General features: G+C 35.6%; 2 protein-coding genes across 3 annotated transcripts in view; one reads left to right on the forward strand and one right to left on the reverse strand.

The window, feature by feature from the left end:
- Window positions 1-2,506: 2,506 nt before the first annotated feature.
- On the reverse strand, window positions 2,507-12,146 carry LOC124531742 (ras-associated and pleckstrin homology domains-containing protein 1). The gene is made up of 10 exons (XM_047106255.1): window positions 11,698-12,146; window positions 11,029-11,198; window positions 10,044-10,162; window positions 6,982-7,202; window positions 6,311-6,452; window positions 5,746-5,874; window positions 5,517-5,623; window positions 4,702-4,962; window positions 4,445-4,604; window positions 2,507-4,029 (listed from the first exon to the last, which is right to left on the reverse strand). Exons 1-10 carry the CDS (start codon window positions 11,938-11,940, stop codon window positions 3,902-3,904), a joined length of 1,680 nt encoding a protein of 559 aa, XP_046962211.1. The 5' UTR covers window positions 11,941-12,146; the 3' UTR covers window positions 2,507-3,901.
- A 261-nt stretch (window positions 12,147-12,407) lies between these two features.
- Window positions 12,408-18,072, forward strand: part of LOC124531676 (protein phosphatase 1 regulatory subunit 14B) — a 40,975-nt gene continuing 35,310 nt past the window's right edge. Inside the window, exon 1 of one of the 2 annotated variants that reach the window (XM_047106170.1) lies at window positions 12,408-12,574. In XM_047106170.1, the coding sequence (XP_046962126.1) occupies window positions 12,545-12,574 (30 nt within the window). In that variant the 5' untranslated portion in view covers window positions 12,408-12,544. Of the gene's footprint in view, window positions 12,575-15,326; window positions 15,546-18,072 lie in introns of those variants that run through there. The other variant, XM_047106169.1, reaches the window with a different exon arrangement.

The raw sequence follows: 18,072 nt of genomic DNA on the forward strand, positions 1-18,072 counted from the left end.
TGGAGAGGACGAGTCTCGTGATCACTTTACAGTCTAACATATAAATATATATTAAATGAACTGATAATTTAATTTGTGATATCGTACCTGGAAATTATTTCATACTTATAAAACGAAAAAAAAAACTTAAATCAAATTTACTTCACTCATGTTACACGAAAACTAAATGTTTTAATTTTTAAATTGTGTATATATTATGTAGTTTCACATGATATGTTTTTCTATAGGTTATACTGCGTAATAGTATATTTCCGCAGTTAATAGGATTATAACTAGCGAATTTCTTTCACTTAGCCTTCAAATGTTAAGCTTTCGTTGACATATCGGTGAGTACTTGTAGGTAGGTTATTGTAAGACTATTATGGTATTAAAGATTCGTTCTCGGTGGTAATACGATAGAGAAGGACGCAAGATAGGACGTACTCTGTCACTTTATACGTCATTCATGCTCCACGTTCGTAACAAAGCTTAGATGTCGCTTCGGCAAAATTCGTAAAACCGATCACATCCGAATTAAGTACGCTATCCAAAATTATCAATGTTTATTTCTTATGTGAAAATGATCTTTACCCAAACGTAATAACTTGTAATATCATATGACCTAATATATTCGTCAATTTGACACGTCGATTTACATGCTGTTTTCTCGGGTTAAACTGACGCGAGAATCTATAGCAACGAATAGCGTCGAATGGCGCGATAGGGAGCTATTTTATTACTATTGGTTGTATAAATCGGCAGTAATCGGTTTTATTGAATTTGCCGATGCGACATCTAACGTGTGTTAACTATAATATACGATAAAAAAGGTTGAGATTGTGATTTAAAAAAATAAATTAAAACCAGAAAATCATTCAATAATAGTATTTATTCTGAAAAAATAATAACATTTTATTTTGTTATCGGTCTTAAATATCGAAAACATATTCCATTATAAATGAAACTGCTAATTAGAATAAATTACCTTTGAGATATGTATTATCGATAAATGTGCCCCCAAAATGCGCATCACTAGCGCTCCCAATGCCGTATTACTCCGCGGGCGATTCTTTAATACTACAGTAGCGACTTGGTGATAAATCGAATGAACATTCAGTTCATTGCTCCTACGTGTAGGTCGAGGTTAACACACGCTCATATTTTATATGTATTTAACTATATGTAACTAGTCGACGGTTTGTAATTATAGTGAAGCCCTACTTCTTGTGATTTTTTTTTTTTTCTTTTAATTTCGTCTAGAGTTTGTATTTAGTAATCTTAAGAAAATTTGAATAGAGTGAATTGTTAATTCCAAACGATTTATTATCTAGGTTCAAATGTGATTTAAAATGTACTTTTTTTTTAAGTTTCGAAACGTCAGAAAACTTCAATAATAGTGATAATATTGGTAAATTTATTTAGTGTATGATTTGATTTTTCATTTCCCTCGTGAGAAAGTTCCTTATGTTATTTGAATTGATCTGTAGCTAGTTATTAAATGAATGTAGCTAAATTGTCAATTTTTTACTCTTAATTGTAAATTAATTCGGCCTAAGTTGCTACCTATGAAATAGGTACGTTTTAGTTTTAAGTTGAAGTGATTACATGTTGTGAAGCGTACACTGGTTGTATGCTTTTAAATCTATTATATGTTAATGAGAAATGGATAGAATCGTCTCACATTGAATTACTTTAGTGAAGGAGTAAAACAATTTGTTCATTTAGATTTTTTAGAAGTTTGTAATCTATGGACTTACGATTAACTCACCTCATTATATTTAATTTATGGCGTTTAAGTATTAGAGAAACAGATTCAACGATTTTAATGTTTTTTCTTAGTTCTGTGCCAAATTTAGATGAGGCTAGATGAGGAAATATAACATAATAACCATAAAATGATAATTAAAAATATCAAAGACAAACTGATCAATAATAATGTCTCAAACGCCAGCTTTTATATTATATTTAAGTTAATGTCTATTTAATTTGAAATTCAGATCAGTGTAATTAACTCATTTTTAAAATATAGCTCTGTCAGTAATATGGCAACATTAAATACTAAATAAATTTAAGTTGCATTTATATTATCGTTATGCACATATTGTTTGCATTCTTATAGATTAAAAAAAAAATGATTTCGTTTAATAGTTTAATTTTATATATATTGATATAATTTTGATCATAATTATAATTTATGAGAAAACGGAAGCTACTCAATAGCTTCGAAAAAAAAAAAACAATAAAAATCCTTTTGACAATCAGGCATTATACTGTTTTGCCTATGTGAATATTATTAATGCTCCTACATCATTAGTTATTTATATGATACTTCGGAATTAGAATGCCTTAAATTTTATTGTTATTTTAAATTGTTTAATTTACACTCATTCCATTTTATAGCATAAAATTAAGCTGCAACTTGTAATTCTTACGATTTTTTCTTATATTTTTTTAAATATAATTTAAAAAAATCGTTTACTAAACTAAAGTCACTAATTTGAAATGAAATGATTTGTTCATGAGTGTTTCGATTGTATTACCTTCTATATACTTATATAGAACATTTAATAGTCTTTATTGCTATTATTTATATATATATTTTTATATGTAGAGATGATTTTATCCATATCTCCCAACAATAGTAAGACATTCAACGTCGTTTAGTTGATAACAATGCTATGTATCTAGATAATGTTCTATTAAACTATTAAAAATATGTTAGAAGAGGACATAAAAACTCTTTATGAAATTTCGTTGACATCACCCTTCCGATGTGATTATTAATCTGTGGACATTGTATTTTATTGGAGTTGTTGTGCGTTTACCTAAAGATTTTGGTATTTAATGTTAATAATTCTGTTATCAGCAGCTCTTTAGGCTAATTATTGTAAAATATACTCGCATTCACAATCGTTGTCCAATTGGAAACATTCCTAATGGTTTGTAAACGGTTTTTTGAACGATTTGTACGTTTTTTTCGGTCTTTCGTCGAATCAACTGTCAGAATTAATAAATTTGTGATTTAATGTTTTTCGACAAATCACCTTATGATTTCTACTTGTCTCGGATCTGACGCGTGTGGATAATGTAAATCCATCAAAGTAATAAAATGTTGATTGATTTATTTGATTGACTTTTATTTTAATCTTGTATGTATAGAGGTTGCTGATGTGTTCAAAGTGAAACTTGAACTTAATTACTGACTGACGGGTAAATGTCAAAAATCAGATCTGTTAAGTTGACTTAAATACTGAACGCTCATTGGTCTCCTATTGGGCCATGAACTATCATCGACCAATCACTAATTAGATTTAAGTTAGTTGACCTTGAGCAGAGTTTAGTAACTGGAGCTTAATCTATAAACAATGATATACCTTACTGATAGTAATATTTTATTTTTTTTAAATAATATATCTGACTGTACAAACAATATTACGTTACAATAAAATTAATATACATAGTTTCGGCAACAATTATACTTACATATTCAATATCCTACATTTTAATTACGTCTACTAATTATTTGAAAAAAGTAATAATTAAGCATGTTTAAAACAAACATTAATCAAGTAAAATAAAATCAATAAATAAAGCGAAGGTTTTACACATCGTCGGTGTTTTTTTTTTTAAATCATATCAATCGGCTGTATAACCTACAGCACAGTTCATACTGAATAAATTTAAATTTTAAAAAGGTCTATTTTTACATGCGATCGAAGTATCTACGAGTGCACCGCCGACTACTGGCGCTGGTTTATTGAATACGATATTCTCGCGGCAAAACCCTCGCTTCTCGTTTCCGCCGCTGGCCGTCGTGAGTCGGCTCGCCGCTCTCCCTCGCGGTACTAGAATCTTCAAAAGCGCACGCGCTATTATGAAATAAAATATTTCAGTGCGGCACGGCTCCCATCCGCGATGCTGGTTAGAGGTACATGCCGTTGACGAGGTAGTCCGCGTCGAGCGCCAGGCGCGGGTGTGCGCGGCGTCGGCGGCGGGCGGCGCGCGCGCGGCACGCCAGCATGCCGCCCAGCGCCGCCGTCATCAGCGTACCTGTGACAGTTATAGGATTCGCACATAAGGCCGTTGTTATAGGTACGGAAAAATGGGCCAATAGTTGTAACTAGCCACCAATAGGACCCCAGCGTTCGAAATGCTTCTGTTGCCAAATTTAGAAAAATTGTTAAGGAACGCTCGTGTGCGAAAGGTTGCTATCCAATTGGTTAGTTTATGTTTGATAGCACACTTTGGGAAGGAAACGATCGCCACCTGGCTATTTCTATTCATATACAATATTTAATTAATTAATTTGACAAAAAAGAACCGCTGAGTTTCTTTCGCCGGTTCATCTCAGTCAGGTCAGGGTGTTTCTTTTTCCGAACCGGTGGTAGTGTTTAATTTGACCATCAATAAGAAAGTGTAATGCACATTGATTAAAGTGGTTTGAGTTTGAGCTTGGGAATCTTACCGAGTACAAGCAGTAGTACTGCAGCGGGCGGATGCTCGCTGAGTCCGTCGTGCTCGTCAAGTGGCCAGCGTTCGCGCGCCTCTAGTGCTGCCACTGCGGCGTTGTGTGGCACGGCGCCCGTATGCGCGCCCGTGTCTGACGTTTTACTCGACTCTAGAGGCTACAATCATAGGAAATTTGTTACTTCATTCATAATTAACAATGTCATTATCATTCGAATTCACTTTACATTCGATATTTAAATAAATGAAACTTACAATATCTTTCAAAACCTTTTTCTTAGTCGTATTCTCGACACTGGGCGGTTTTTGTTCCTCTCTCCGGTCGATAGTGTCGTCGACGAGCGGAACGACAGGGGGGCGAGGTGGCGGTGGCGGCTCTGTTTGGAAATCTATAGGTTGGTTTTGATTTATTAAATCAAAACCCTTTTTGGGGCTGTCACGGAGTGTCTGCCGCTGACTTGCATATATCATCGGCATTTCGGGCATTGTTTTTGGAGGCAAGTACACTGGAATCTCCTGAAACAGAAGAATTCAATTGATTTTATTCATGTTACTAACTTACCCTTATTACACTTAAGGGGAAGATCTATGACACCGTAATCAGACCTGCTGTTCTATATGGATCAGAGTGTTGGGCTACAAAAGGGATGATTGAAAGACAATTGCATGTTGCGGAGATGAGAATGCTGAGAGGAATGTGTGGTGTTACGCGAATGGATAGAGTTAGGAATGAGTACATAAGAGGAAGTTTGAAAGTGATACCGATAGCCGAGAAGTTATGTGGAAGGTGCCTATCATGGTATGGGCATGTAATGCTGAGCAATGAGGAACATATTGTGAGGAAGGTCTTGAGCATGGATGTGGATGGATATGGAGGTAGAGGACGACCAAAGAAACGATGGATGGATTGTGTGAAAGAAGATATGGTTAGAAAAATGTTATTTGTGAGATTACATCCGTCAGAAAAATATGGAAGGAGAAGACATGATGCGCCGACTCCAAATAAAATTGGAATAAAGGTGGATTATGAAGGAATTAACTATTGTTTTTTTGATAGAAACGTTGCTGACCGGCTCTGGTCGTGGTGGCACTGGCCAGGCGCGGCGGGGTTCTGTGTCAGGCCAGTCGAGACGCCCGTAGCCTCCCCAGGCACGGTCGCCATCCATGCCCTCTGCACCTGTTCAGTACATGCTAAATTGAATATACGTATATAATAAAATGACGGATATATTTATTAAGGAGAACTATATTCGTTCTATTTAAAAATGGAAAAAGTAGGGGGTGTAATGATGTGCTCACCTGTTTGTGGCGCTTGCCAGGCACGGCGTGGCCAGGGTGCGTTGGGCGCAGGAGGCTCGAACGCGTTCTCTTGTAGCAGCCCGCCTTTATGACTGAAAATGTGGGAGCCTCCCATACTACCGCCGCTTCCTACTATACCATAAAATATTCCAGACGTAATATACTGTTTATTTTTAATTCTATTTTGTGACATATAATAATTAGGTATAGGTACAATCAAATCGATTTGCAGATTATTTACATTTTATTTAAAGAACGCGATATATAAAAATGAACATTCGTAGCACGAAAGATTTATTGCTACCTGCATAGTACATATATTCTTGTTATATTACTGTTAAGTACTAACTTTATTATATTCTACTAGTAGAGCTGAGATGGCCCAGTGGTTAGAACGCGTGCATCTTAACCGATGACTTCGGTTTCAAACCCAGGAAGCACCACTATATAAAACATCGTGGGGAAACCTAATTTTATTAAAATTGTGGTCGTCAAAGAGCGACAGAAATACAGACAAAGTTACTTTCACATTTATAATATGAATATATGAACATTTTAACCATACCTGAATTATACCTGTGCTGAGGTTGCGCTTGTGTGAGTCGGTGCGGCCAAATATCTGGGCCTTCGGCCATCGCATCGTTATTGGTTACTGGACCCGCGGCACTTCTGCCAACGTTGTCTTCAACGCTATCTAGCACTTGAACCTACATACAGACACTGTAATTATCACGGCGAAAGATTAAGACCTTTTAAAAGGCAACATCGGAAGAAATCACTCAGCTTTCCTTACATGTATTCCAACACGAATGTTCCTTAAGTCGCGTCTGCATAAAGCATACTTTTTCAATGACAATAGCCCTAAATTAACTTCTCCACTTAACGAGATATTAAATTAAATGGAAATGGAATTTCATTTAATACTCAAATCATTTTTCGTAAGGAAAATTTAAGTTACCATTCAATTTACTTATTCTATTTTCATGACTTGCATTTTAACTAAAAGTATAGGTGTTGGTTCGTCAAGTTACGTACTTTAATTAAAATTATTGGCAATTCATCAGCACTATTAACACTTCATCTATGTATCTTTAACAGCTTAATCCAACTGGTTCCATTAGACTCCATCAGTCCTCCATCAGAAACGACATTCGGGAGCACAAAGGTTGTAATGAGAAAAAAAATATCAAGAAGAAAAATAAATAAAATGAAAGGACTATAATTTTGCTCATTTACCTGCGTAAGTGGCAGAGAAGGCACGGGCGGGTGAGTGGCGGGGCTGACTCGTGGTGGCGGGTGCTCGGGTGGTGCGGGGGGTGCGGGGGAGGCTGGGCAGCCCAGCTCCGGCGCCTCGTCGCTGCCATCCGCGCACTGCGGGACGCCGTCGCACGCGTTGTAAACCGCGATACACTCGCCACCGCGACGGCATTCGAACTGGTATCGGCTGCATCGCCCTGCTTCACACATCACCATGCCCTAATGAGAATCATTCAATCATGTCCTCGACTCCTCAGTGCTAGCTATTGATTTCTAACGTAAGAGCAAGGAAATCGATCTATACACGGATACAAGTATAACCTCGATATAGATACTCTCTGTTTCTGTTTACGTGCAGGTCTGGACGCGGTCGCACCAAATTCTCAGACTTCCACAGTCGACGACATATTCGAACAATACTTCACACAAAAATACTAGTAATAACAGTTTTCATAAATGCTTTCATTCGTCCATAATTAAAATCACTCAGACAAAGCAGTCGCCAGACCACGCCAGACCTATTTTCGAAGCAAAAAAAATGACAGAATCAGGTTTTTCGGGGACTTTTTATGCGAGAGCCTTAGGGTTATAATCCTAACCCATGTGTCATAAATAAAGATCTTCCCTTTAAATAACGGCTGAGAAATTGAAAGTTGCTTTATGAGTTCTGTAGTTATAAGAACGGCAAGATATATTACTGACAGATAAAGGCACTCCTATTGCTTTAAAAATAGATGACAGAAGTCTGATTTGATTCGAGCATAGCTTATTATTGTTTGTTTAAGCACGCAGTACACGTTGTGTATAATCGAAACTTCACCGTAATTATTGTCAAGAGTGAGTCAACAGAGGTCGAGAGCGGAGTGCACTGACACCGCGGATCGCGCTCCACTTGACTCATCTCCACCGGTACCTCTCCGTGAACTCATTCATTGTACGCTGTTCACGCGGGCTCCGATGACTTGTAAACTCGTTGTTAATTATTACATCGGTAACTGTTTTAACGTCGCCTTACAACGACCATTACTACTTATACACAAATATGTACACTATATACTACTGTATATGTCCTTTGTTAGGAATATATCAGACTCGTTAAAAATTATTCTAATTGTCTTTGAAAAAGTTTTAATGTCATTAATAAGTTCTATAATATTTGACAGTTCCTCAGAAAGCTATGTACAAGTTGGGTCTTTGCCGAATTCCTCTACAGTAAAATAAGACTTGAGAGTGCTAGTATAGATGATACTAATATACGGTCCTATATCAAGTTCTGTAACTGAAAAACAGGTTTTCTCTCGTAAATTTACTTATGTTATGTTATTACTTAATTTATCTACTTATCTTGTAATATTACTTACGACATGAAAACTATGCATTTACATTCCCGTAAGAGTAAAGTTCCTCAGAATCCAGACTATATCCATAGGTTTGATTGATTTTCCTCAAAACCTGATATCGATGATTTAACCTGATTTTAGGACTGTCCTCAAGCTTATATGACAAATCAGCTGAGTCAAATCTGTAAAAATTCAGCAGGATTCTAAAGAGTCCGCAAACAAAAAATGATGTAGCTTATCTCTAAAATAATTTAGTAGGAACCTGGAGTTAGAAGATGGATTAATTACAATTCTATATTAAGGCCAACTTAAAATAAAGTAGTTTGTCTGTGCCTAATTTGTCTGCGTTGATGTCAGATTGCCGTCCATCGTACTTAATATTGCATGAAGCAATACTCACTCTGTAGTGATGGTATTGCTTCATCCAATATAATCTAGAGTCTAGATGATCTACGCAGCAAAACAAATAAAAAATATTTTTAGAGCACACGTATGGTCAGCACAATATTTCCAGTGTGTTGGCTAATCTGTAAGGTAATTTCCGTTCACAAACTACGGAAGCAAAAATTACGCAGACCTAGCCGTGAGGAACAGCTCGTTGTTTGATATATTACAGTATGTACTCACATTATATCCAATTAATTTAATCGCAAATTTAAATAATCTATTCTAAAGGCAGGGCGTGGGCGTTCTGACGGTATTAACATCTATTATTGATTAAACAACGGTTAATATTGTTATAGCAGTGCGATGTAAGAATTCCCTTCGTATCTAAGCCGACAACCGGCTAAAGGTAATATACCATTATGACTAGCCCGACGCTCGATAGGGTATTCCATACTTTTCATAACTATTATATATGTAGTTTCCTGACATTTCACGCTTGAGTTCTAGTTTTGAGATTTTACTTTAAGACTTTCAGTCTAGTTATCTGACCGCAAATGTCGTTTCCAAAAAATATTTTTGCACTGATAATAATTAGCGCCAAAACTTTCTGAAAATTTATGGAATACACGTAATGTATCGCATTTTGAATTATGTTTTGGAATAACTTCTGATCTTCTGAATTAGACTACAACCTCCGAATTTTAAAACGCATTGCAATATTTAGAAAGAGGTACCTGACTTGAGGAGTATATCAATTAGTAAAATGTAGTTAAATTGTTTATACCTGAATCTCATATCAAATCAAATCAAAATTTATTCAAGTAGGTAGGCTTTTACAAGCACTTTTGAATTGTCATATTACAATTAAGTGAAGCTACCATGCCATATACATATGTATATTGATTCATTTGGATCTTTAATTTTTGGTATATTTTAAATTTTAAATTTGACAGTACGACATAGGGATGTGTGGGAATAGGGTTTAGCTGAAAAACTGTTTTATTAATTAGTATATACACTAATTACTTAAATAAGAGAAGTAAATGTAATGGTGACATTAATAAGGTGATGAAAATGAGTAACTATTATTGTCGTTTCTTTTCGGTAGAATCTACGTTCCGAACCATTGGATGCTTTACATTTAATTTTAATTATAATTCTGTAAAATTAACCAAAAGTACTTAAAACACCTAGTTACTTCCTAGGAAAAAACATATTTTAATCTTGTTGATTTGGGTAATATCTAAAATGTATTCTAAAAAATGTCTTGAAATAATTATTATAAAATAAAATGTTTCACGTAAAACTACTTACTCGGTAAAGGTTGAGGTGGAGGAGGCTCTTGGGGCGGCTGTGGTGGTTCCGGTGGTAAGCGTGGTAGCTCCGTACTGCGGGTGGTCTGCGTCGTGCTCGTTGTCGTAGTCGTTGGATGTCTGAAACAGAGGTAAGTAAATCAGAATCTACTAAATACGCTCGATAGATGGAGCTGTCCTAATCCACATCGTTTATTGCCTGTAAGAGATCGCTATGTAGCGATAAGGTCTCCAAAATTGTACGCCTGTTTTATTTATGCTGGATCTATGTTGTATTTTTTTTTCTCTGCGTGATGTACAAATAAGTATAAAGTAAAGTATATTTTGTCAATGAAATTATTAAGCCATTGACTTCAATGACGATATAATCAAATAGAGAAGAAAACGAGATCGTTAGAAAAATCAATATTTTAATCCATTACCTATGAAGTTGTTTGTAATATTATACATCACTAGCGGATTCATCACCCGCGGATTCACTCGTTTTTTTAATTGATCTTCAGATGTTAGTTATAAAAAGTAATATATGTCATTTCTTAAAGTTCACACTAGCTTCATAATAAATTTTATCAAATTCGCTTCAGAGTTTGGATTATGAAAGAACAACAAACAGACAGACAGAGTTACTTTCGCATTTATACTATTATTATAGATTATACCCGTGGCCTCTAAAACTACTCTTATTATACAACATATTTTATTATTATTCTTATTTCATCAAAAGTATAACACCTCGCCGCATTGGCTCCACTGGTGACAGGAGGGCTGGTTCCTTTTTGCCCAGAGAATCGGAATTGCGATTCAACGGGGAAATGCTGCCAGCATTCTTGCCACCTTTCCACGCGGTCAAGATTTCTACAGTAACTAGTTTTATTTCATATTTGTATATAGATATATACAAATATGAACTAAAACTAGTAACTAAGCATTTAATGTTATTAATTAAACAAATGGGTAATATAATATGTTAATTAGAAGCGTAAAACCTGAGGCTAGCGAGCTCTCGTTCGTGGTGCTCAAGGCGTTCCTGGTCTTGCAGCTCGGCGAGGCGACGACTCAGCGCCAGCACGCCGCTGCTGAAGTTGCCGTGAGCCGTGAATTTGCAACGGAAGTCCTCTGGCGGCCCACAGTTGAATAGATAGCAACTACCTGGGCTCTGTGAAACAATAAATAAACCAGCCACGATTATTAACGATTATCAATTATATCTTATATTGCACTATCATTGACATTATCTTCTCTCCGATTTCATATCAATCAATCGCTTTATGACGTATGTTTGGTGTATTTATACCTGTATGCTTGACGCGTATATCATGAGTAGGGAATGTATCAAGTAATGGTTTGACGTAGAATCTTTATCACAAACTAGCGACCTAGCCCCCGACTTCGCACGGTTACTTTATATGTATCGTTATATTACGATAAAATAACTTAAAATCATTATAAATTGTAGTCTATGTGTTACCCGGAGGTATAACCTATGTTACTGTAAAATTTCATCCAAATCCATTCAGTTGTTTTTTCGTGAAAGAGCAACAAACATACATACAAACTTTCGCATTTATTTAGTAGGATAGAATTTGGAAGGGACAACCTCAACCTATTATTTATATTTTTGGATTTTGAAACTGGAATGGTTTTTTCTCCACAACCTTCTCTTCGAAGACGAACACGTCACAGGCGTCGGTTTCACAGCAGAGCCGCAAGCATTCCCGTCGCGCACCGACGTCCAACTCTGAGAGGTACCGCGCGCCCATCTCCCTCGACTCCTCTGTCCTGATGATCTTGTCCCGCTGCACATCGAATCGTGCCGCACAAGCCGCCGGGTCCAGCTCATGCGCGTCCACCGCCATCATCGCTGCTGCCAGCAACGTCCACAGCATCCTCGCATACATCGCCGACAGTCACAAATCTCGCTCACTTCACACAGCGCTCGCGTTCGCAAGCGTGCTAACGCATCTGATTAACTCAATTTGAAACGGTTTCCTAGAATATGACAGAGCTTGTGCGATCGATATAAACGCGCATGCGCTGTGCTAAACTCGCAGTAGAAAGACACTCGAAATAAGAACAGGCGGGAGAGCGTACTTTACTGTTTCCATGTTGGGTATAGCAAAAGGGGGATAGGCAACAACATCAATAACACGCATCCGCTATAACTTACTCAAAGCTCAAATGTTATTAAAATATTATTGCTCCCAATGTTATAAAGTTGAAGGAACGTTTATGTATTTGTAGCTATAATGTAATTTGTTGATTACATATGTCAATGTCCTTATGATTAAATGAAAACAACTAAACCTAAAAACATTCCTTTCTTATTTTTGAAATTGGAAAAAGTTTTTGTAACGATAAAAGTAAAATGATTTGGTAACGCACTTAGTGATAAAAGTATCAGTTGAAGCGCGCAGGTCGCGTGGCGCGGCGTGTCGGACGCGCCGCGGCGGCAGTGTGGCCGCGACGCCGGCCGCAACGCGCATCCCCTGCTCCTCGCTCACCATGTCGCTGTTCTTCAAATTCCGGAGCGGCGTGAGTACCTTGCACGCGTACTGCTAGCACCCAGCACCCACACCGCCACAGCCCACGTCTAGCTCACTCTACAGCCCTCCGCTCCATTTGGAGCCGCCGCGTCGCTTGCTCTCACGCCCTATTATGTTTACTCTCTTATCTGCTTACGGTGTCCTTCGGGTTTTATTCTTTAAGTTATTTTACTAACTATGTTGCTATAAACGTTTTTATGCTTTGACGAAATTATATATGTCTAAATTTGCGAATTAATGATTCAGTCTTGTCATAATTTAGATTAAGTCGAGCGTCTTATCTTTCCTTATTTCTTAATATTTTCAAATTGTCTTCACATGCGGCCGTATTTAAATAAGGCCGTATGTATATAATTAATTATATCATTAATAAAAGGACTTCGACAGAGCAGAGAAGTTAAATAAAAGCTATTTTTGTGTCTTAATTACATGCAAGTATTATTAACAGATGTCTATTTATATTATTTTTATAATTAAATTTGTAAACTCCAACTCAACTGTTACCTAAAGTAGTTTTTACTTAATAACTTGACCCTACAATAGCGTTATATCGATGTAGAAGAATAGAATAATAATAACTTAATTGAATGAGTTAGTGAGAGGTCATTGTATGGAGCGCAAGTCCGAGACCGACGCGACGGCGGCGACGCCTCAAGCCGCCGCCTCAATGGACCACAAACAAAAGCTTAGCGTCTCTCGTCCGCCTTAACTCTTGTCAAAGCACAGTCCTCACTTATTTTGTTTATATTTTAAACTCGGTTTCGCTCGCTTGTTGATTGCGTAGTTATGATTTAAATACAACAAAATTTATTACAATTACTATGATAAAGATAAAAGTAGATATCTAATTATTTCATGTTTTAGTATAGTGTCGTATTGTAATAATAAATTTGTATTTCTAACGTTCTTTAGATAGGCTAATCTATGGGCGCACCTCGAAAACGACTCCGCCTTCTAATAGTTTTCAATTCAAAATATAAAAATAGTTCAAGTGTAAGGAACAATAGCAGAAAGGGCATTTGAGTGCCTCCAGGTGTGAATTTTATTGAGTGGTGGTCTTTTATTCTTGATAATAAATAAAATAAATAAGCATTTTTTTTTTGTATTGTGTGAAATATACCAATAGGTCGTAACTTAATTTTCCGTTTTTATACGTGTTTGAAATCCCCTTCAATCTTTTAGGTTTCAGGATCATTCTAATTAATTCTTTTGCCACATTTCGTTCAGGATTCAGATATGATCATAGAGGTTACAAATATTGGTAAAACGCAGCGCGTAAATGTAATGACATATCGATAAATTCGATAATGCGGTAGTCCAGGTCACTTTTGGCCTTTTCACGCGTGTAGCAGAGACGTTTCAATATTTAAATTATCCATCCATACTTATCGCTGTTTAAATTTTGATACGATATTATTAAAATTTTTAGTACATATTACCAATATATTTGGAACCCGAGATATTTAAACAGAAACAAAATAATTTACAGCTAACGTAGTGATTTAATAATAAATAAAAATAATTTATCTGTAAATTTAGAACAGCATAATATGTTTCCTTTTAAATATATTTACACTACTTATTTGAGGGCCCTATGACAGCCGATGGCCCTATGCGGCCGTTACTTAGTGCAATAACGCTACTAACTAAATTGATAGGTATATAGGCAATGATGTTGTAGTAAACATATGTTATTAACGCGCAAAAAGTGAAGACAAGAAAACGTCCTAATTGGGACGTTTGCCTTTAGTAGTTTTCATCATAGCTATGCCAGTAATACGTTGGAACACATCACAATTATGTAGTAATACGTTTTGCGTAATTAAAAAATATAGTTATCCCTTTTATATATTGTTTTTATCAAGTTGTCCGTTTTACTTGTAACGAAATGTAAAATAAACGGTCCCCGGCGCGGCACACTTTTTTCTGTTGTTTAGTATGGATATAACATATCTGTTTATTAGAATATCATTGCATGCGACGAATGAACTGCTGCTTTTATTGTTGAACTAGATGTATTTATTGTTGTTTTTAAAAATAAATAAACAGCTAATGACAACCATAGCTTACAAGCTTCCGATAACCTTGGACAATCTCAGTTTATCTTTTAAATGCATAATATAGATAACGTACTCGTTATATACATATATGACGACACTACGAACTTCGATCTTGTTGATTGCTACGACATTATATACGATTTTAGATAGACTAAAAAACAAAGGAACTTCTTCTTAAAATTAGATATAAATAAAATAAACAAAATGCTAAAAATATATATTTTTTCTTAACAATAAATTATGAATAATTTTTGTTAATATTAATCAGACCATTACATTTATTAGGTGAATTAATTAGATTAAAATAAAATAATCTCTTTCTATAGATTGTATCTTTTTCCTAATAAGCGATTTTACTACAATTTTCTATTTATGTTTGCGAAGAAGAGGTTCTTAATATTTATAGCATATCATAAAACGTCGTGTATTAATTTTAATCACTAATTTTAATCAATACTGTCATCCATACAGTCTATTCGTCCAATAACCTCAGTATAGTTAAGCTGAATATGAATTCAGACATGCAGACAGTTTATGAAGCCTGAAGCGCCATTCCTCTTGTCAACCACCACCCGGGCACTCACCTGCGAGCGTGGGGTGCCCGGGCCGGATCACGGCTGCCGTCCACCGGGCCAGCCCCCGACTCGACACTGCGCGTTCACGATGCGCGGATAGCCGCCTACGTCCCGCACTCCGCAACCGCGGTAAACTCGTTGTGCGCCAGTCTTAATCCGCGCGTTGCTCGTTACGTACGTAATACAAAGTGATTATATTGTATCAAGTATGCTAACTGTGTGCGGAGGAATTCTACTCGTTTTGAATTAGTATCCAGAGGAGCGAAGCCGTCCTGTCAAGAGACTACAGTGTTCCCGAGGGACGCTCACTTCCGACACGATCTCGGTATGATTTGATTGTTCAGTGTCTTATTCTTCTTTTCTGATTCTTCGCATGACGTAGATTCACTTAACGGTCCCGTCTCCGCTACCGACCGCTGCGAGAGCTTTAGTTACCAAATACATAATTAATACAATTGTTATAACTTTAATTCGGAACAAAAGCACATTTTTAATAAAATTCTTTTACAAAATAGAAAATGAATCGCGGATTACTTATACTTAATTTATTTAACAATTGATTATACTTATATTTTTTTATCACGGGACGTAGGTACAGCTTATCTTATTAACGGTAATTTGACACGGCTAGCCTAATTACTGATACAACACAGCCGGCTGCTTGTGTTTGCGATTTCTTTAAAGAAACTAAGTAATTAAATAATGATTGATGTGGAGATAAACCCTTGTGAACATGCAATTATGAATATTATTCGGACGCTAATGACCTAGACCTATTCTTATTTTGCTTTTCACTTAGTTATCACCATACCAGATAACAAAACAGTTACTATATTATTATAAACAAAACGGCATTTCGTTAAACAAACATTCAAAACCCATCTATAATGACCCGAGACGTCGTCACAAAATAAAAAGTTACCAAGAAGACAAAATTAGTTCAGAGAACTGAAACGTGATTATTATTTAGTAAATTATTTATCCTAAAACTCTAATGTAAATTATATTAAAATATTGAGTGAAGTTATCTTATCAAGTGCTTCGATATTAATCTAAGCATCGCAATATACATATCGCAAACTATTTGGTATTATATTGCAGATCAGTGATTCGGTCAAATTTAAAAATAATAACATTTTAGAAAACCGTATAATTTAAGCTTTGTTACAATTAGGCAAACGAGTAAACTTAGTGTTTGTCGATGGTAGTGCACATGGTAATGTTGGCATTACGTTTTATTTATCTACAAGCAAACGATTACAATTTAGATAATTTTAGTGGTCATAGCAATAATTATCCTGCATATCAGATCAATTGCCAGCGTCTATTGTCATGTAGGTATGATAAGAATTTATAATAATAAACATTGTTTATTACGTTATAATATTCACTCAATTATAATAATGTCCTCTTAATATATGGATCTTAATTAATTACAAAATGTGTTTTTCATGTTATTAATTGATAATATTATAATATCCACAATATAATCTTAACAAAGTAGAATAATAAGAACACATAGGGCTTCGGCTAGCGCGGACGTAGTCACGCGCCACATATGTATAATACATACACAGAGTACTCTCATATGATATTGCATAATAATAATTACTGGAATACTTGCAACGATGAGCCAGCGAACCAGAGCACAGTGACTTGATTAACTCGACCATCGTTGAGTTTGTTTTATCGAAACTATATTTTTTTAAAGAAACAAAAAAACTAGTTATCTATTTTTAATGCTCATTTAATAGTGAGTCATGAAATTTGCTATAATATCCTCAACATTATAGAAGAGGAAACGCTAATATATATTTTTTTCAATATTTTAAAATACTAAGAAATTTGTCGATGGAACGGCCTTACTATTTAGAATTTTGATATAGATGCGTGATGCTGTAGTCGCGTCTCTATTTCGGGATATGACGCGTATCCGTTAATTATATTATAACCAACGCGTTCTAGCGCCGATACACATATCACTAGTGTACAGAAACGCAGTTAGAGTATGCTTGGAGTCGATGCTGTCGGTTCCGTCGCCAGTGATGTGGACGTAGGACATAATCATCCTCATGACCTTCATTGACCTCTTCTCAAATCTCACACAGGAAAGTCACGTTGACTCATTACCGTTTTTAGTGAAAGTTTGACAATCGACCGATCTAAATTATAAAATTATGTTAATGTTGGTAGTAAAACTTCGTTCTAGCTTATTTTTATAATTTATTTATCGTAGTTGCTTGGACTAATTTTGTCAATCTATGTATGAGAAATAAGTTTATTTGTCAATGGTGAAATTTCGTTTTATTTAAGCCGAATGGCTTACGACTATAGTCATTGGAGTGATTTAAGAAAATTATTTTGTGCCACCGTACAAAATACAAAAGCGTCTTATCGGCAGGCGTTCCTCTTACAAACATACGGTGTTTTTCCTTTAATTACGCATACCTAATTTATCGTATTAATTTTATATATAAATCGGTATAATTTTTAAAGAAACACCTACGCTTTTGTCGATGACGTTATTTTTCATATCAAGAGAAACCGGAATTTGTTCATAATAAAACTAACGTTATTTCGACGTCTGATTGTATTGGACGATATATATTTATACTAGCGACACTAAATATACTGAAGAATTGGTTTATTTACATCACATTATAATCTTCTAAAATTATCAGTGTTTCTTTACTATATTGTCCATGTTTTAAATACAAAAACCTTCCTCACGAATTACTCGATTTATCAAAAAAAACTCATCAAAATCCGTTGCGTAGTTTTAAAGATTTAATCATACAAAGTTACATAGGGACTGAGAAAGCGACTTTGTTTTATACTATGTAGTGATTATT

This window comes from Vanessa cardui, chromosome 8, assembly GCF_905220365.1.
Source record: "Vanessa cardui chromosome 8, ilVanCard2.1, whole genome shotgun sequence".
Taxonomy (NCBI): Eukaryota; Metazoa; Arthropoda; class Insecta; order Lepidoptera; family Nymphalidae; genus Vanessa; species Vanessa cardui.

What these genes read in the sequence shown, in the direction of transcription:
- LOC124531742 (XM_047106255.1), bottom strand. Translation starts at nt 11,940, where the DNA reads ATGTATGCGAGGATGCTGTGGACGTTGCTGGCAGCAGCGATGATGGCG. An exon ending in TGTTCGTCTTCGAAGAGAAG is followed by an intron (nt 11,199 to 11,697) that starts GTTGTGGAGAAA and finishes ATTGTTTCACAG; the next exon opens with AGCCCAGGTAGTTGCTATCT. An exon ending in CGAGAGCTCGCTAGCCTCAG is followed by an intron (nt 10,163 to 11,028) that starts GTTTTACGCTTC and finishes CCTCTGTTTCAG; the next exon opens with ACATCCAACGACTACGACAA.